Here is a 20952-nt window from a genome sequence, read left to right on the forward strand (position 1 = left end):
GGCTCCGGGCAGCCTTGTCTGCTGGTTGGCGACCCTGCACACAGCAGGAGGTTGAAACTAGATGATCATTGTGGTCCTTTTTAACCCAGGCCATTCTATGATTCTATGATTCACGTTACTTACATTCTCAGCTATTCCAAAATCATTAGGCATCATTGCAAGGTGGCAGCAAATTAGGGTTACTTTATTTTCTATATGTGCTAAGCAAGTCAAACTACATCACCCATATGCTACATTCCTATCTGTTGTGAATAAATACAGTACATATGGTCTTTGGATTTTTATATGTTGAATTCAGCAGATTTTGAAGTACTGAACAATTTGCTCACCAGGCATATTTGCTGCATCTCTTCCCGTAGGCTTACAAACACTAGACCTCTAGATGTGTATTCATACAACCTTTATCTCCAAAAGTAAACTTGTCTCCCAGTCCCATCAAGTTCCTGTAACTTTATCATAATATCATTACTTGTAAATTCATGGTTTTTCTTTCCTTTGTCTAACATTGTGTTTTTTCCATATCAATATCTTTCTGTTCTAAATCCGTCTGAATCAATTCTGCCTCTATTTTCTCTCTTTTTCTCATTACTCACAATCTTGACCTCGCAAATTGTCAGTCCCTACTTTTCTGCCTTTCACAGCCAACTGTAATTTTTCACTCTCAATGCATAAACCATGCATTAATTCAGTTTCTCACAAACAGCCGAAGAGCTTTGACCAGTTCAGGTTTATTCTGGACACACAAATGTCTGAGATTTGCAGGAGAGGTGGAAGGGCTGCAAGAATTGTTAGTAGTGGCTGCCTTAAAATTCCTAATTTACAGGTGTTTTTTCAAGTTCCAGCTCTGAAATTTCATTTTGGCCTGGGAGGAAGAGGAACATCTCTGTTGCTGCTTGTTTTAAGAGCAAAAATATAAGACATGTGAAAGGGAGCTTGGAGAGAGCACTGAAAAGCATTTAACACGTAAGGTGAAAGTTCATGCTCAAAAAATACATTTGTCTAAAGGGGATAGGCGGTCTTTTTAGAAGCTGTGGGGGTAAAACTGTTCTCAGAAAAGCTTTCCCCATGCTTGTGGCAGAAATATATCCAAAGAAACTGAAGATGGTGCTGAGAATTTCTCCTTCATCTGTAAGTCACGGCAGTAAATACCCAAATTCAATTGTGAATACAGGAAGACACGACACATCTGAAAATATTCAACCACATGCAGGAATGGTCTGTATGGCCCGCACTTCCCTTTCCTAGGGTAGTCAAGCAAGACACGTGATACAGAACGCACGTGGTCTGCAGTATCTGATTCAATGGATATGAAGACCCAAAGGCAATGGGATGGCTATTGAGAGCTCCTACAAGTTTCTGCACAGGTGATGCTGAAGCATAGGAAAAACACTGCTTCAGTAGATGTGGCCGTCTCCTACTGCAGTCCCCAGGGGAAGCAGTAGGATTGGCTTGTGTTCTACAGGAATGAGGAGCAACAAGATTAAATGAGAAGAAAGTCATAACTAGTAATAGAGCAGACAGGTTTTACCACACAGGAAAAAAAAAATTCCCTTATGCATTTAATAAGAGAGATGGGAATTGAGGCAGCACTGGGGGTCATTTTACTTTATACAGAGCATTTAAAAGCTAAGCATGATTCAGCAGAATACTTCTCTGGAGATTTTAAGCCTCTGATTTGAAAGGATGGAGCAGAATATTTCTGAGTCCACCTGCTGCCAGCCCTTGCCAGACCTTGTAGTGAAAGCTGATGGCTGGAAGCCAGTGGAACTGATCTGGTCAGGGAGTTGAAGGGATTCTACATGTTGGGATAGGAGGAGAAACATGGGTGACAACAAACTTCTTCCAGGATTCAGCTTACAGTGAAACAAAACCTGATCTGAAGAAAGAAAAAAAATGAAAAGACAAACAATAGCAACAACTAAAGTACAGAACAGAAAGCCAGGTGTGGGCAAGCTGCTTCGCCTAACAGCCTCCTTAAGGTATTACAGTCTTCTAGGCACAAAATCACTATGTGGGGACAAGCTGAGAACGATGTGTTTTTTCCAACAAGTTGCAGGAAAAAAAGGTTTGCATGGTTGGGCTTCTATCTCCTGATATCTGAAGCCCCGGTTCTCTACCTCAGCAGTGGTGTTTGTCAGATTAATCTCTTTATACTTCCTCTATCTGTTTACATGCAGGAATATTTCACATAGATGTACTGAAGATAAGTAACAAAGAAAAAAATAGTGGAATTTCAGAAATATCATTGTACGTAAGCTTAGTACTTTAAAAAGAAGTGCCTAGCATATTGGATAGGTGTCAAATAAATTGAAAGTAATAATATGATACATTATTCCACATGAGCTAAAGTTCCATGGAAATACTGTTAAGAGAACAAAAATTGTATTAGTTTGCCATTTATTGTGCCTGGGCTTGTAAATAACCATCCCAACAAACCAAACCAGCACTCTCTTTGTATATTGCTGGGGAAATAATACTGAATAAATAACTTCGCTTCCCTTCAACAAAGAAAACCAAAGCCATAAAGGTGTCCTAGTCAAATTAATTCTGCACAGAATAACTGGTGTGGTCACTGAACAACTGGTACAATGTGGTGTAACAGTTTCAGAAAGGCAAAAAAGGATCCAGTTTAATGGATACATCATATTCAGGACTTCACTGAAATAATTAATGCTTCTGAGATTCCTCAGAGAAATAGCTGTCCAGCTACATGATTTTTTACATGCAGTACAGGTAATTATAAATTCAAATGTTATGTCAAGCCGATAGAGACCTGATATATGAATATAGTAAGTCTTGGAGTATTTACAGCTATAAATGAGGATAAGTGTCTATTTCCATAGTAGAATGTAAAACATACTTTTTAGAATGTTACTAAAATGAAAATTTCAAAAATACATAATTCAGCACAAAGTAATTTGTGCATTTAAGTGACTACTTGGCATCATTGAGCTCCATGGGGAAGGCTGTTACACAACTCAAATGGCAAATATTAGAACTGTATTTGAGTAAGTATCCCTGGAAACGGAGCTATCTCAAAACAGGAGGAAAACCCCTGTTAGTGTAAATTCTTGAGGGTTTTTGTTATTTAAATTACAAAGTCTATTTCTACCCTGGTGTCCTTCTGAGCATGCAAAATCTGAGAGAAAAAAGGAAATTCTGGTGTAGGTAAGTTTTTCTCCTTCTGTCACTGTTAAATGTGGATACTTCCTTCTGTTACACAGTTTCACTAATGTAATTATCCATGCCACACGATGAGCTTGCTACCTAAAAGCAATTCTTTGACGCACTTAGAAATGACACAGAAAGGTCTTTTCTGGGTCCATCAATGTTTCATATTGTCATTAATGACCGAGGTGATAGAACATGGTCTACAATTATTAAATTTGGAGGTGACACCAAGCTGAGAAGCACTGAAAGTACTCTGGAGGGCAGAATAAAAATTCAACATGATCCTGACAAATTGCACTTATGTCCTCAAAAGGAAAAAAAAAAAGCAAGATGCTATCCAACAGGGTCATGTGCAAGATGTTCAGTCAGTCAGGAATAACCAGCTATAAAACAGAATGAGTAGTAGCTATGCAGAAAATCTGCAAAAAGAAAGAGTTCCAGGGGCTTTTGTGAATCATGGACTGAACATGAATCATCAGTGTCACCCAGCTGCGGAAAAGGCAAGCACTGTATTCAGATGTATAAACCTAACTGCAGCCAGGGAGACGCTCCGTTCAGAATGAGCAAGGTCTTAGTTTGAATACTGCAGTCTTTTTGGCATTTTGTATCAATAAAATAGGTGTTATTTAGAATGGATGCAAGAAAGATCAAAGGCAGGTATTAATGTAATCAGTCAATCAGTCAATAAATAATCTACAGAAAACAAAAAAAAATCAAACAATTGTAATGACCAAAAAAAAAAAAAAAAAACAAGCAAAAAATAAAAATCTGTCAATAGCATAAGCTTAGAATCCCAGAATCATAGAATCACAGAATGGCTGGGGTTGGAAGGGATCTCAAGGATCACCAAGCTCCAACCCTCCATGCCACAGGCAGGGTCACCAACCTTCACATTTAATACTACACCAGGCTGCCCATCCTGGCCTTGATCACCTCCAGGGACGGGGCATCCACAAACTCTCTGGGCGCCTGTTCCAACATCACACCACTCTCATAGAAGCGAACTTCCCCTGATATCCAACCTAAATCTTCCCTCCCTCAATTTAAAATCACTTCAAACTTAAAACCAAACTTAAAACCATAAGCCCAGACATGCTGTGTTCATTAAACTTTCAGAATTTGAGAAACAAAATGTTAGAATAGATTTCCTTGAGAAATCTTCAATTCAGGAGAAGTTGATGTGTCAGGAACAACAAAACTGATCTGCTTTAGGGCAGAAAGGTAGACTGCACAAATTCTAAAATCCATTGTACTTCTATGAACTAAGAAGGTTTATTTTGCAATGACTTTTCCAGGAATGACCAACTGAAAGCTTCGCATGAAAGAAAGCATGGAGTTTTCTTTCAACTTAGGTTATAAATATGTTTTTGTATTCTTTAAGAAGACTGGGTTAGGCGGGAGCCTCCTAGAAAAATATTTTTTATGATGAGGCTCCAAAATAGTTATGGACTGAGATTCAAACCTCCAAAAGTTCTTGAGAAATCTAAATCCCATGATTGGAGTGAGCATCCATTTCAGCTCCTGAGGATCTTTAGAAGAAAAAAAAAATGACTTTAATTCCTGGTTATTCTCTATATTCTAAAGCAGCATCAGGAAATTATGACTTTTTAAAAACAAAATGAAACATACAATTTAAAAGATGTCAAAAGAATGACAAAATTGGGCATCTAAAATAAGCTTCACTACTGTATTAGACTACTAGTGTTTACAACAGAAATGAAAAGGGAAAAAAATCATAGAAAATTTGAAGTCTCTAATGTGTATTCTATCATCTTGACGAAAAATCTGATAGAAAATTCTAGGGAGGAATTAAATACCACTTAAGAGAAATGGATTATTATTACTGTATCTACACAGTCTATATTTTGATGGAGCTGACTGGATTACAAATTTCATATGATGATGATTGTTTCTTCTAGGTAAAATAACGTTTCATCCTTACAAACCATCAAGAAAAGCTTACCTATAGCCAAACCATACTCAGTTAGCCTTGCCATGATTTTAAAGCGCTATTCTCTAGAATTCTAATACAGATTAAATAAACACAAGGCAAGAAGGCAAATATAATTTTACTGCCTCCTGTAGTTGCTAGAATCTAATCTATGTTCTGTAGTTAAACATCTGGGAAACCTGCTCTAGGATGAAAAATAAGAAGTGCAGTGTACGCCAGAGAGCAAAGGGAGAAGAATGTTCTGCACTTCCTGCAACTGATACATTAGAAATAAACCATGAAAATGGTTATAGGGAAAATTTCACTGTATATATGAAAATAATTATTTATATTTAATTTATAGCTACAGTTGTGGCATTTGAAATGCAATATCTGTCGTAACATTCACCATTTGATTCAGATTCCAATGGCAGCTCCCCGGTAATGTTGCATTTGAAATGTCTGAACAGAACACTTAGGGAAAATCCAGTCAGCAAGAAAAAATAAGATGTGAATGTGAATGTGCTTGTGAGCCATCCAAGTAACGTGCTGAAAGTCTTTGTCCTTGACAAGCAGAAGGAAAAGCCAAACACCTGTTTGCCTCTTATCCATTATCTATCTTTTTAATATCAAACACCACTGCACTTGAACAGATACTTCTGTCTGTAAACACATCGAAAGAGAACAAATGCCCATATACGACTTCGTTTTGTAAATTTCATGCAATCATATTTTTTTTTTAGAAAGAGCCTGTAATGGGAAAGCTAGCAATTTGTTTGGGGATCATAAATCCAAAGCTTTATCTACATTCATATTTTATCTTCCCGTTAGTATGAGCAGATTTTCCAAATCAGAGAAAAAATATAGCTGATTTTACTTCATGAGGAAGCTGCGTACTTGAAGCAGTACTTGATCATATGAGTAGAATATGGACACAGACTTTGACTGGATTATTTCTGAACAAGGGCTTGCAGTGGGAAAACTGTGTGGTGCAGCAGGGAGATGTGTATGGTACCCCTCTCATAAATACTGTGCTCATACCACCAGAATGAGCTGCTGGATTTAAATGGCTATTATCTGTAGGAGCACTGCACCAGCAAATTAACTGGATCCTGCTCCTCCGTTTTGCTCTCTCCTTTAATCAGAAATCATGGGCAACAATCTCCCTAACATTTCTAAACTGGATCCTTCACTGATGTGTGCAGGTCAATGGGGGAAAATGTGCTGTCGAATAGTTTGGGCAGGGGGAAGATCTTCAGCTGCATGCTCTGCTTTTACTAAGAGGTGCACAAGGTCTCTGCAATACTGGAATGGAATTTTTGATGAAGTGCCTGGTGGCAAATTTGAAATACTAGCCTGGGGGCCCCGATGAGACATAATTCATTCCAATAGCTAGAACAAATCCAGCTTCTACATCCATTCCTCTAAAGTCATTATTGACCCAAGGGAAAATGCTAGCCTTAAGCAAGTTTTAATAAAGACTCTGGTGGAGTAGTTTCTGTAGCACTAAATGCGATAATGAGAAACAAGCCACTTAGCTGCAATAGACCCAGGACCTGTATATAACCCAAAAGCCAGTTTTCTAAGGTTCTTGGGATTCTTTCCAGAGATGAAACAGACATCCAAAAGAGATTTAATTACCTTGCTGGCTAATTTGTTACATAAAAATCAGTCAGGCTTAAATGGACCAATATTCTGCTTGTCTTATATGAGCATAATTTATTTTAATACTGTTTCTGTGAAGTAAAAATGTCCACAGAGTAATAAAGTCTGGGTTGAAAACTGAGGATTTTACTAAACCAATAAAAGTGTGAACATCTAAATCTGGTCTTAAACACTTCTATGCCTTGGAACTTTTTGCAGTTCATTTTAAGCAATAAGTTTCTATCTGTTTCTGATCATAAGAGTTAATACCAAATAGCATCACTGATGCTACAAACTGTGGTATTTGGAAAGTTTCTTACACGATTACTGGAAATGCTTTGTGGAAGAAGTAAGTAAACAAAAGCAACAGCAACAACAGAACTGCAATGCAGCATGCATTCTTTTTAAGTTAGACCTGCATTTCATTAAAACAATAATTAAAATATTATTAACCGTTCCTCCCTCTGCCCCTTTTTAACCATCAACTGCAAAATAAAACCTTGGTAGACAGTGAAAGTGATTAGAAAATTAAACTACGGTTTTCATACAGAGAGTTAGAGAAAAGATCCTTTGTGTGACTGTTATGATCATTAGTCTCTATCCCAGGCAGAGCAATCACAACCTTTTGTGCCTGCTGATGTCTGGCATTCACTCACAGAGAGATGCCTTGTTTTACGGCTTCAAATTCTACACTCAAGTATGTTGTGAAAGTCAGCAGAGGAAAATGGAGAAACAGCCTCCTCTCTGCGGATGTTTTAATAATAAAATTGATGGGACAGAACTGAAGCACAAAGGGGAAAATGAGAAAATCCTCATCTCCAACTGTAAACCCATGGTCCTGCTCCAAGACAGTCCTCATCATCACTGCATTCATAAACAAATATCATTTAAGCTTTTAAAAAGTTTACTCTAGTATTTAGTGTGTATAGGGAAAGTAAATACTTTGACAGGAAAGCTGGGGTAGGGTGGGCTGTCTGGTTTAGTCAAGTCATCAGACTCCAAGCTAGCATGTTGTATTTTCTGCCATTTGTTTCACATGAGAAGTAAAAATAGAATAGGTACTCAGCCTTTTTATGAAAACTCCTAAAATATTTTTAAAAGTTATGGAGGAATCAGTGTGTGCTTTATGATCCAGGAGAATTGGTGCTTATGGGCCTCTTTCCACCCCCACCCCGCTTTTTTTTTTCTTTTTTTTTTTCTTTTTTTTCCTTTTTGGTACTATTTGAGTTCAGATGCTGTGCAGTGATTTCAATACAAGTAAAATTGAAACTCTTGGCCGTTTATATAGATGAGACGCAGTGGCAGGGGGGGCACAGAGAATATTTCTAGTTTGAATGGAGATTAAATGTCAAGAAGACTGGAGTTGCCATCTACTGGAGTGTGCAAAGAATGACAACTGACATGTAAAAATTCGGCACTGAAGGCATTAGTCAATGTAACAGTTTAGATATATTGTGTAATGCTCCTAAATAAAAAATAATAAAGGAGACCTCCAAAGACAAAGAATTATTCTCCAGTTTTAGCTGCTGAACAAGTCAGGAGATGCATGAGGAAGCAGTGCTGAAACAATCTCATTTGCCTAAGTCTTTTATCCACGTTCAGCAAAAGATTATACTTATCGCTTCTCATCAGAGCACAGATAATTCCACTTTCCAGCTTCAAAAGCACAAAACAATGTTAGAATGTGAAACACAGAGAATGGTAAATTCTTCAAATAAGAGTATCTAATCAGAGCCACAATTTGAAATCACCACTTCTTTATACAAGAAAATATCACAGAATATCCTCAGTTGATGAAACAATGACAGACATAACGCCAATCTTCTTAGAGTTGCTTATCATCAGAGACAGATACTCAATATTCACTGTGCAGTTGCAATAATATGCACTAAGTTCACATGCAAGAAAAATAGTTTTTACTCTTCTGCTTGTAGATGATGTAAAGTAGTTTTCTACATATAACTCATGTAAAAAAAATACCCCTGTTATTTATATACGGAAATTCATAAAACAAATGTTTACAGCAGGACAGGTAGACAAAATAGATGTCTCTGTAACAGGTCAGAGAAGACAAGAAAGCAAACAAGTCCTTGAAGTGTTATGAATGAAATTGCACAAAATTAGCAGGAGACATGATGTCAATGACAATAACAGTCTGGAAATTCAGCACTTTTGTAGACACAAGCACAACGTGTCCCACCTCACAAGACCAAAACCTACGTAACACCAATTCACATGCACTGGGATGTTTTAAAAGCAGTTCTGTATTTTCTCAACTATAGTGAAGATGTTTATTAGTCTCTCATTAAACATTTTATACAAAGTGACAGGACAGAAGTCTCTGACATGTGAACTATGTTATTATGATTAATGGAGTTCATACATAAAGGGTTATTTCTCTCGAAAACGTCAGATTGAATAATTACTGGAATTAATCCCAAAGGGCTTCAGAAAATTTTCTGCCCAGTTTCAAGTCACATTTTTATCACATTTTTCTTTTGACTAGAGGGCAATCTTTAATTGCAGCTTTAAGTAAAACAAGTACTGTAAGCAATTCATCAAACATTATGAAAGCTGATGTATTTTTCTAACAGTCCTTGAAAGCAGCTAATTCACTTTTTATCATTGTCTCTAGGCAATATAGCAAAATCCAATCCATAAGCTGGTTCTGTTCTGCCTCTGAAACAAAAAAGCATCCTGTCCATATATTTTATGCATCAGGTTAGCTCTAGAATATCCTGGAATTGATATATTAGAATATTACTGGCAATATTATTAAGATAAGTAGGGAACAGATGATAGCATTATTTGGTCTCTTGGATTTCTGAAATCTAATCAGTATTTAATGGACACAACGGTGCCAGAAAATCCAGAAAGTCAAAGAACATATCTCAAAAGACTCAGCTGAATGTGCTTCAGGGAAGTTTCCCAAGGTCAGCATTACTTTGTGATGCTGCAGAAACATCCAGCAGGATCCATGATCCACCAGACTGAGGACCATGGAAAAGAAGCATCCATCAAAGGCATGGTGCTGTTTTATTTGTGTTTTTTGTTTGTTTGTTTTTGTCTGTATGTGTTTCATTAAATGCAATGGAGTGATAACTGCTTTTGTAGCTGCTATCAATACTATATAATTGGACAGAAGGTAAAGAAGTAAGTACCACCCAATCTCATCTGCTACCTCCAGCCTTACAGAAGCTTTATCCCATTCCATCATCAAAGACTTCTGAAGCTCACTGCCTTCATGGTCCTCATGGCCAAGAAAACAGCTTGAAGGGGATTCTGCTGACCTCATGTCAGTGTGTGGTCCAAGCTCAGCTAACAAAACAGGAGTTAAAGAAGAAAGACATGACCAAACCTCAGTTTTACAGGCTGCTTCTCTGGTACAACTGTAATTCACTTGTTCTTATCTAGCTATTATTGCCTTGAACAACCATGCTGTGTTGATTATTGTCACATTCATTAGCACATAGCAAAAACAGACTCCTGCTATGCTAGGTGTTATACAGGAAGAGACAAACCTTTGAGATTGAGAGTTGGAAACAGAAAAAACAACACATTAGATGTAGGAAGAGTAAGGTCATAGAATAAGAAAAAAAATGCAATGCAAATAGAAGTAGCAGAGTGAGGATCAGGAAACATAGTATAGCTTTCAGGATGGTATTTTTTTGAAAGCTCCCTACCTTCAAGTGCCTCTTACTGCTCAGCAACTGAATTCTAACATATTCTGAACGCTACCACAGCTCCCTTAACCACTTATAGTCCTCTACTTGCTCTTTCCCTAAATGGCCCCACTTGAGCAGTGTGTGCGATGATGACAGAATATGTTCCAGGTGGATGAAGGACAATACTGGGACAAAAAACCTACATGGTTGGAGGGAGAAAGGGATTCACTGGGTACAACACGCTGTGGGAAGTGAACCCTCAGCCTGCATTTATAGACTATGCTGAAGAAGGACCTAACTCAAGGATCTCACATCATTCATTTGTCACATCTTCAGGATTGCTCTTTGCCATATTACTGATATAATCATGAGAGACAGTTACTCTTCCACGGACGTGTGCAACATGCAGCATCCAATTAAACACCTTTTGAAAAACAAAAATCTCTAAATAATAGGGAAAGATCTACAACATATCTTGAGCCACAGGCATTTCACAGATACTGACCTTTGATTTTGATTTAGAAGCTCTAACTAATAAAGCTTGGCACTACACCAAATCTGAAGAAAAAATCAAGCACTCTCTTGTCAAATTATAATTAATTTGCACTACAAAAAAAAGAGCAGAAGTAAGCCAAGTGTTCTTTAAAAATGGTCTCAGAAAAAGCACAGAAAAACATCCTATATCTTGAAAAACAGGCTGATCATTTCCTGTCTTTTTGAGCTGATTGTGTTTTTTCACTTGTTTACAACATACATTGAGTATTAAGGAATAATAAGTTCTTCATGTAACATGAATACTGAAGAATTAATATAACAGCAGTACAAGAAATCCACCATTTCAACTCTAAAAACATATGTAAGGTGTAGGTAATGTACGTCTTTGTTATTGTATATCTGTTCCTTATATGGTTTACATACTCCTTTTATAGCTTTTCAGATAAATTCAAGATCGTTAGGTGTGCTCATTAAGTTAAGTGTATCTTTCTATACATTTAGTGAGAGTAAAGGATCAGCACAAAGCTCTGATTACACTGTAATCAGTCTTAAGTATAGACAGGCAGACACACTGAAATGAAACTGAACCAGAGGCAGGAAGGCTCCATTAGAAGCCAGCCACTGGTTCTCAACGGATTGAATTAGCTGTTGAGCAAAGCTAGGTGTGTAAGATTACATATACACCACACATTTCGCACCTCCACCTTACGAATATGCTTGGTATTGCCTCATTATGTTTAAGTTGTTTATAAAACAGGTCAGGTTATCCTCTATTTTAAGAAGGCGTGACATTTTTTGTTATGTCTTTAAATATGTCCTTCTGAGACTCATGACCCATGATTATTACTCTTAGACATTACATCAGTTGCAAATAATACGTAATTAAGCAATAAATATTTCAGGTAGTCAACCAACCGTCTTGTTTAAGTTTGCAAAAATTACAATGACTTCTATGCGAAATGTGAATTTTCAACCTGTTCAATGCTTTGCGAATTCTGCGTAATGATTGAGATTCCCTCCAATGTCCCAATAAAATGTAATACAAAACCAACCACAATTTCAACATGTTTTAGCCTGAGTTTTCCCTTCAGATTTTGGTTCTCATCAGAGCAGAAGGAGGGAAACATAAAAATACTGCCTTCTTTAGCTGCCAAGATATACCAACAAGCACATTGAGACTAACTGATAATAATACAGTCTGCCAAGGAGCCGACTGCCTGCTTGCTACAGGCACTCTGCTATAATCCTCGTGTATCTAGTGATAGGACTAGAGGGAATGGTTTCAAGCTGTGCCAAGGGAGATTCAGGCTGGATTTTAGGAAATACTACTTTTCTGAAAGAGTGGTCAGGCACTGGAATGGGCTGCCCAGTGAATCTGTGATTCTGTGAATCCAACATTTCTATGATTCCATATTTAGCTCATATTGTTCTGGTCTTAACGAACTTCAAGAGTCAGACCTAAGAACTTCCATGCAGCAGGATCCAAAAGTACAGTTTCCCAGTTTCCTCACAATGACTCCTTTGGAGTCTCTTAGAATGATACCCTCTGTGATGGAAGAAAACTGCCTTGGGGGTGTGGTATTAGAACTAGGTGATCACTGAGGTCCCTTCCAACTCAAGCCATTCTATGATTCTGTGATAGGATTCTATGATTCTAAAAGCCTTTATTTGATTCCTAAATACTATTTTAACAGTAGCTTCAGCACCAATCTACATTTGTTGTAGTAAGGTACCTACAGAGGCCAGCATAAGATTACTTATTTTTATGATTGTTCATTAAAATACATTTGGAAAGAAGCAAAAGAAATGGATATAGGAACAAAAATTTGTCTACTACTGAAAAGAACAGATTTTCTGCTCTGGGAAAATTTTCCAAGAGCAGTTCACTCATTTGTAAAAAGACTTTCCAGGAGATTGCCAGGAACAGCTTTTAACTTGTTCATCCTAACTTTTAATAATTCATTTCAGAAATTCCTCTTGATTCTATTTCCGGCATCTTAAAAGTTTGAAAAGTGTTTACTGCCACCAAGGGTATGTCCTCGATAAAAATGGTGACCTGTTTTGCATCAGGATGCAATCTCCATGTAATACATATGACTTCAGGCTTGTTGATATGACTATATCTATGTTCCCAACTCAGACTTGTCATTATCCTGAGTGACACAAGTCATTCCAGGGGAGCGGAATGTAGCATCAATCTAAGTCATGGGCACAAGATGGTTTCAAGCCATAACTAACTTGGCTACTCTGGACATTTTTCATACTCCTACACAACTCTGCTATTCTGCCACTTTGTGTGTTTTCATAGCTGAAACATTATTCAACCTCTCTCAGGGTGGCTGAATCTAACGATAAAATAACCAACCAAAACAAGGTGGTTTCCACAGTCATCTTGGGTTAGCTACATCCAAGTAAGAAAATAGAATTATTTCAGCAAAAATCAGTCTTGAAAAACAAATATGCAAGCAGCTAGCATCATAGCTTATTAAAAACAAACAAACAAACAAAAAACCTTACAGATGAACTAAGAAAAGTGGAAGAGGACAAAGCAGATACATTCATGTGTATGGATAAGCTGTGAACTTCTTTGTCCTTAAGCTAACTGGAAATCAATTGCTTTTCATTCACTGGCACATCCAGAAATGCCTGGGAAGCTCCTGAAACAAACCTTTCTGGGGTGTCTAGCTTAACGTTTCTGATGGTGGAACTAACTGATTTCCAATTAACTATGACTAACTAAAACCATCAGAAATGCTAACCATTGTTCTCTACAAACTCTTCCTCCTAAACTTCCCAGAACATTCTTGGAAGTATGAATTAGCAAGAGTTAATTGAAAACAAAGGTAAAATAATTCACTTCACATGTGAAATGAGTTTCAACTAGGTGGTAACCTGACTGTAGCACGAATCTTTGCTTGATGAGGATGCTAAAATGATCTTCAAGAATATGATGACTAATGAAAAAGGGTAGTACTTTTTTTTTGGTAACAACTCATTTTTTCCATTATACCTAGACATTCACAACCTAACACTGCCCAATGCTTTGACATCACATTCAGAAATTCATAGGCAATTTTCACTGATACCTAAGAGAATCTGTAACTCTATGGCTTACTCAAGTATTCTACAAATAATGAAAAGGTGAGAGAGGCTCTTCATCTTACCACTGATGTATTTTCCTGAGAATGGGCATTTCTGCACTTCATTGGCAATTCTACAGATAGGTCTCTTTCATGAGTGACTTTATAAAGCTATACATGAATATCTGCTATTGAATATGGCTGATGATGATAACAGAGTGCTGTACTGAGAGATAAAAAGTGTTTATTGCATTGTCAAAAACAACAAGATGATTTGCATAAGAATATCTACTGTTTAAATGTGGTATCAAATCCAACGTGTCTGCTCTGCACTGCAAGAAATGAATGGCAGTTATGACTCTTTCTTTGGTATCATGAGTGTCTGAGACTATTTTGGTCAAGAATTTGTCTAATACACTTCATTTTTACAATTCCTAAAGAAGACAAGTTATATAGGTGATGGACTTCTTATTACCTGAAACAATTCTACATAGTAGGGAGAGCTGACCAAATGCCAGGGATGGCCAGGATATGAACATAAGAGAAATAACAGCTTTAATTTGCTTTACTTGGAGTCACATCTCTTCCTTCTCTTTTCTGTTTTTAAATGTTTCCTTTATATGAAATACTATGGTTCAGTGCACCTGAAAATTAAAGACTACTTTGTAAGATCAAGCTTTGAGTCTGTCCATTCATGAAAGGAAATTAAAATCACCGCTAAAAGCTCCACTTTTTATTATACTGATAGAAACCACTCAGAAAATACCAGAAGGAAGAGGAATACTCATTACTACACATGTACAATAAAGAAGACGATTTATGGGTGGCAGTGGTGGTTAATACACTACAATGCGAACATATATAATTAGACATTAGGGTCAATATTCTGATTTTACTTACCCTGTTCCAGCCCTCTTAAACTTGGGATGACTCCAATAAATGGCTTCCCAGTAAAAATTTCTAAAACTTTAACTCGAGTTGCTCTTTTGTAACCTACTTTACATTGATTTAATCAATCTCTCTTAAGTACTTAGAAACTTAGTTTGTGCTTCTTAAGATTGGTTTATAATAGCACATTTAATAATGTTAATTTAAATCCACTAATTTATAGAGATTTGCCAGAGGCTTTGAAACTTTAGAAAATGTGTAAACTTGACAGTTTGGCTGTGATAACAGCTCAAACAGTGGAAATTAAGCCCTTTGTGTTACAATCAAGTTCAAAATGGATTCCCAGTTCCATAACAAGAACAAGTACATTTCAAAAAGTTTAAAAAATATATAAGAAAACCAAATTTACAAAGGTATTTCAGGGCTAAGCTGAACATTCACCCATGTCTGTCTGTTCAGATTCCCATGCCCAAGCACTTGGTCATCACTCTGCCTCAGCATCACAGCTCCCAACATACGCTGAGGTCTCTAGTTCAAAAACTATCTGGATTGTTTTCTACAGACACATTTTTGGACAAATAACAGCAAAGTCTTTCATGCAATATAGCTCTGACAGAGCTGTGAGGTTCTGCTTAGGGCCATTAATTCTGGGTTCCTAATTCTAGTTGTCAGCCTTCCAGCTAATTCTAGATAGGTTTTCTACTGTCTGTTCTAATTTCTACCACTGGTAACCAAATGATAATAGATTATATGCCAGCATGGCGATAGGCAGATTGGTTAGGACACAAAATGTATCCCAGGCGATTGCAAGAACCATCACAGAAAAAAGAATTCAGCTCTTCACAGTGATGTATCATGGAGTTTCATCTCTTAAAGTGAAATTCTTCATTTTATACGTAGTATTTAGATGGTAACTAAGAGATCATTATCGTCATCTGATTTGCAGAAAATGTCAGCTTTCCTTGAATACAGAATGGAAATTTTTAGGGCTAGTTTGGGAGTTCTATGCCCAAACTGTTAAATGGGAGAGGGAAGTAAGATCCACCTCAACAAGACTTATAGGGTTGCAGTTTTTAAGGGATACAACCTCTATGCTGTGAACCTTTGTTCGGTATTTATAAACTTAAAAATAGTCTTTTCTTTTTTCTCTTACTAATTGCATCAAAATATTTGGAAATGTAAGCTAGAATGCATTATTCTTGCACAGAGGTGTTTTTAATCACTTCTCCTGCTACTATGTTCTTTCTTCCCGTTCTGTCATTGCTTTCCCTCCTGCTTCTGTGTGAGAAACAGAATTAAGGTGTACTGCAAACCAGTGGACACTTGCATAAACAGCCTGCTTTGAACAAGACAGCACGATCTTGGGAGAGGGAGAACACATTTGGCTCTCTTGCCCTACTACAACATAAAAGAGGTTCATACAATATTAAAGCATCACATTTTTCTTTGAGACCCCTGAAATGTGAAAAGCAGAAGGATGTGAATGAATAAACCAGATTGGGAGCATTAAAGTGCATCAATTCCAGGGTTCTGAGACTGCAGACTGACTGGTTAACATTTGTCATTTATTTAAGAGTGGTTTGAGCAAATACATTTGTAATGAATCTCTTTCAGTGATTTTTTATGAACGAGAGACTAAGTTTACCAAGACTTCTGTAAAACAACTTCTACTGCATCAAATTACTGCATTCCTTGATCTATACCAACACACACACAGACAGCAGCCAGCCACGCTCACACACATGCAAAGCTCCAGCATTCCGTACCTCTGCAACAAATACTTCAAAAAAAGAAGACTTAAATATTAACATGGCTATGAAAAAGAAAGGAAATGTAACACTTTTGCCCTGCCTCCAGTACTTTGCAACCAATCTTGACTTCAGGAGAAAATCAGCACTATCTTCTGCATTACTTGTATTTCCGAGCGAAACTTCTTCACAGAGGATTCATGCAGGATCGTGAGCTGTCAGCTCTGATCGCATTCATCAACACACAGCCTTTAGATTCTATTCCATAACAGGAAAAGAAGATGGCCAGCGTTTTCCTGACAGAAGTAAGTATTGTACGTTTTTCAGTTGGTAAAAATTGGAGTAGAGCTCATTGCCGACGCATTTCCCATTGATAATGAGGGCTGCAAATTACCAGGCAAAAATTATTTTGGTGCACGGAACAAAAAGCAGCACAATCTGCAGAATTTAGGAAGTGATTGGGTTTTCTACCCCTTCTTTGCATGCTGCTGACATGGTCAGAGTAACCTATATGCTGATCTGATTCCGAACGCACGGTATTCTTTATGCTGCAAGAATAATAGATAGTTTTGTGTGCCATAGCATACACTGCAGAAAAAAAAAAAAAAAAAAGCAAGCCTTTAGGAAAGGCATGTGCTGAACACACAGAGAATATGCAGGATGGAAAAAGACCAAATGTAATTAAAGCTTATAGGAAAGCAGACGTTCCTATTTGCAGAGCTCTGGCTGCATTTCTATCAGAAAGAATGCACAGAATTTCAAATCATCCTCTATTTAGACAATGTCAGAATAAAAACACATTCCACCCTCCCAACCCCCCCCACCCCCTCCCTTCAACCCCAAAGTCTCCGAAAAGCAAATATCCTCAGATTTACAGAGAAAAAGCAATCCGATGACACTGCTTTACATATTCCTTCCAAAACCAAGAAATCAAGTATCTCCCTGTCCCCGGCTAATGGCTTATACATTCAGATTTTAAACAAAAGCAAATAATAATAATAAGGAATCCTAATTCTCAAGCTTCCTACTTAGCACTGCCTCTCTGTTGATGATTTGTGCGGCTGTGTGTGCGTGCGTGTTTGAGAAATGGAGAGATAGGCTTAAAGTATTTTCCACTTCATCAAAGAGCATATATTACTTTCCCGGTTCGCTCCAGCGTTTGGTTTTATGCCCACCCCTTTTCCATCTGCCCATGTCTGAGATGCACAGTGCAGGCGTACAATCATGAGCAGCTTACGACACTCAGTGAACACTAGGTGCCTCTGCATGCTCTACCAACATACTGCTCGGCTGAAGGGAAAGGATTCTTGCTGTCTCTCTGCTCTAAGCATCACCTAACAAGCAAAGCGAACAAAGAATGGGAAATAAAGCTACCCTTAGCCGGTCAGTGAATGCATGGTAATCTCTCTATGGAGTAAAGGTTGTGCCGGTCAATGGTCGTTGCAAATGATGGACATTAAACAGATTGCCAAATCCTGTGGAGTCGTTAGTAAAGAGTTTGGAGTTTTTTTCACGCCACAGTGTTAACTGCAGAGAAAAGGACAGAGGGAGAAGGAGAAGATCAAGCTCATGCACTTAGTTCTGAAACTTGCAGGTCCTAGGAGTCAGCTAAAAGCTAGCTGGACAAGCCTTGAGCTCTTTGAGCAGAAGCGAAGTGAGACATTGTGAGCTTGCCAGCCTTGCACAGCTCTGAAAGGGACCGAATTTGTAGCACAGAGGGGTCTTTTTTAGCTCTGCATATAATTAGTCCAAACACAAAGGAAGCAACTGAATGGAGGTTGTCACTCTCTGGAAAAGGGTGGGTAAGACACTTTTTAATTAAATTCTTTCATGAAGAAAGATTTTTTTTTTCTTTGCTGCAGCCTTTAACATGAACAAAATCACTATCATTTTACCTTTGAATGTCTGTGAACTTTAATGCTGCGCAGCTCCTGCATGCTGTAAAGTGAAATATTTGGCTGTGTTTGTTCCGTTTGCTGTTTTGCTTTGGTCTGGGCATTTTTTTTGTTGTTGTTGTTGTTTATTTTCTTTCTTGTTGCTATTTTTCCTCTTAAATAAAATATGATGTAGAATTTGAAAAGATTCAATGGACATTCTCGAGCATATTTGGAAATATTCTTGCTAATGGATTTCCTTCTTATCGGTCTCTGTTTAAACTGGCTGCTGAGGAAGCCCCCGGGGTTGATATTGTGTACGCTGGGTATCTTTTCTAAAATGCTTCCAGCCGTGAATAGTGGGTGTCCACAGCTATGTCGGTGTGAGGGCAGGCTTTTGTACTGTGAATCACTGAATCTCACAGAGATGCCTCGCAACCTGTCGGGCATGATGGGCTTGTCTCTGCGGTACAACAGCCTTTCAGAGCTGCATGACGGACAGTTCACAGGGTTAATGCAGCTCACGTGGCTCTATCTGGATCACAATCACATTTGCTCAGTGGAGGGGAATGCCTTTCAAAAATTGCGGCGAGTTAAGGAGCTCACCCTGAGTTCCAACAAAATCACCCAACTGCCCAACAACACGTTCCGACCCATGCCAAACTTGCGCAGTGTGGATTTATCATACAACAACCTGCAGTCGCTGGAGCCCGACCTATTTCACGGGCTGAGAAAACTCACGACTTTGCACATGCGGTCAAACGCCATCAAGTTTGTGCCGGTGAGAATTTTTCAGGACTGTCGCAGCCTGAAGTTTCTAGACATAGGATACAATCAGTTAAAGAGCCTGGCTCGAAACTCTTTTGCGGGCTTGTTTAAGCTCACCGAGCTGCACCTCGAGCACAATGACTTGGTGAAGGTGAATTTAGCCCACTTCCCCAGGCTCATCTCCCTGCACTCACTCTGCTTGCGACGGAATAAAGTCACCATCGTCGTCAACACTTTGGACTGGATATGGCAACTGGAAAAACTGGATCTCTCTGGCAACGAAATCGAATACATCGAACCTCATGTCTTCGAAAGCGTGCCTCACCTCAAGTCCCTGCAGCTGGACTCCAACCGGCTGACCTACATCGACTCGCGCATCCTGGACTCCTGGAAGTCTCTCACGAGCATCAGCCTGTCTGCCAACACCTGGGACTGCGGCCGCAACGTCTGTGCCCTGGCCTCATGGCTGAGCAACTTCAAGGGCCGCTACGACAGCAACCTGCTCTGTGCTACACCCGAGTACGCGCAGGGCGAGGACGTTTTGGATGCAGTCTATGCTTTCCACCTGTGCGAGGACACGGTCGACCCCACCAGTGTCAACACCCTGTCCCCTGTGACCAACAACAGCGACCAAATGTTTGGCTACGGCTCGGCGGCCGCCACGGCCTACGTGCCAGAGGCCGACGAGGAGCCGACGACGTACGCCATCACCGTGACACTGCCCGGCGAAGGCGCGGAAAATGCCGTGCAGATTCACAAGGTGGTGACGGGGACCATGGCACTGATTTTTAGCTTCCTCATCGTGGTTTTAGTGTTGTACGTCTCTTGGAAATGCTTTCCAGCCAGCATAAGGCAGCTAAGACAGTGCTTTGTAACACAGCGCAGGAAGCAGAAGCAGAAACAGACCATGCATCAAATGGCTGCCATGTCAGCCCAGGAGTATTATGTTGATTACAAACCCAACCACATCGAGGGAGCCCTGGTGATCATTAATGAGTACGGATCTTGCTCCTGTCACCAGCAGCCAGCGAGGGAGTGCGAGGTGTGATTTGCCTTGGGGATTTACACAGTGTGCAACCAAATAGCAGCGCGCAGACAGGGAGCAGAGTGGGGGGTTTGTGGGGCTTTGCTGAGGATTTCGCGGGCACTCCTCTGCTGAAATCACAGGAGGAGCTGCCGGCAGAACTTGATATTTTAGCTTTATCATGTCTTAAAATCTTCAGGACAGCCAATCTTAAGATTTCCTATGCTAATACTCCCTTTGAAGATCTGTCAATATTCAGGAAACTGAGAGTGTAAAAAAGGTACTGATTATTGATCTTTTGTAAACTAAGGAAAATGTTTAAAATAAAAAAAAATAGCATTTACAGTTTTTACAGACTGGTGTATATTACCTGAATTGTTCCCTGTATACAAAATGCAACAGTTTAACCTTTTTTTCTCTTCATGCCGAGTGTTGAACCAAAAGCCTGGGAGCAAAGAAGCCACGCAAAATAGGCTGATAAAAATTAACCCAATGGCTTCCTGTTGTAATTAGTGCACATTCACTTCCATCATTTTACTGGTGATATGAAGCATGACACCAGAATTCTATTTGTGTTCCTGCGCTACCTGTAACTGGATGTTAGTGCAGCCAGTGCACTCCAGAGGGGCTGAAGTTCTGCCCATGCCCCAGGACTGGGTGTCAAA

The 20952-nt window shown here is 38.9% G+C and overlaps 2 protein-coding genes across 5 annotated transcripts in view; one reads left to right on the plus strand and one right to left on the minus strand.

Annotated features, from left to right (window-relative positions):
• Positions 1-20952, minus strand: part of CTNNA2 (catenin alpha 2) — a 455013-nt gene that overhangs the window by 123208 nt on the left and 310853 nt on the right. The window lies entirely within an intron of this gene.
• Positions 18746-20311, plus strand: LRRTM1 (leucine rich repeat transmembrane neuronal 1). The gene has a single exon (XM_042871707.1). The coding sequence runs from the start codon at positions 18746-18748 to the stop codon at positions 20309-20311; it is 1566 nt and encodes a 521-aa protein (XP_042727641.1).

The sequence above is a fragment of the Lagopus leucura genome, unplaced genomic scaffold (assembly GCF_019238085.1).
Source record: "Lagopus leucura isolate 7727_CA_CO unplaced genomic scaffold, USGS_WTPT01 Super-Scaffold_100004, whole genome shotgun sequence".
NCBI lineage: Eukaryota > Metazoa > Chordata > Aves > Galliformes > Phasianidae > Lagopus > Lagopus leucura.

Excerpts from the sequence above, each read along its gene's own strand:
- LRRTM1 (XM_042871707.1), top strand. The coding sequence starts at position 18,746 with ATGGATTTCCTTCTTATCGGTCTCTGTTTAAACTGGCTGCTGAGGAAG.